General features: G+C 37.7%; 1 protein-coding gene across 1 annotated transcript in view; it reads right to left on the reverse strand.

Moving 5' to 3' along the window:
- The window catches only part of LOC119594798 (acetylcholinesterase-like), a gene marked incomplete at both ends in the record, with an annotated part of 24,443 nt that overhangs the window by 8,819 nt on the left and 15,335 nt on the right, over nt 1-289 (reverse strand). The window contains 1 exon segment of the mRNA XM_037943888.1: nt 86-228. Coding sequence (XP_037799816.1) covers nt 86-228 — 143 coding nt within the window.

The following is a 289-nucleotide window of genomic DNA, read 5'->3' on the forward strand; positions in this document are numbered from 1 at the left end:
ATGAAAAGTTGGGACATACGCAGATGCCGAGAATCAAAGGACTGAAACAGACAGTGATAATAATGATAAGTTGACCGGAACTGACCTGGAAGATGATGGCTTCTCTCTCTACCGCCGACCAGTCCTTGAAAATTTCGTTTATGATCTCCAGAAATTCTTCCCTTCTGAGATGGTTCTCTCCGTCCTTCTTGAAATATTTCAAGAAGTCGTAAAGTATGAAGAAAGTACCTGAGGAAAAAAGAAAAAGGTTTTATTTATCTTATTTTTTTGAGAAATTCTTTTGAAAGGG

This window comes from Penaeus monodon, chromosome 34 (genome assembly GCF_015228065.2).
Source record: "Penaeus monodon isolate SGIC_2016 chromosome 34, NSTDA_Pmon_1, whole genome shotgun sequence".
Classification (NCBI taxonomy): domain Eukaryota; kingdom Metazoa; phylum Arthropoda; class Malacostraca; order Decapoda; family Penaeidae; genus Penaeus; species Penaeus monodon.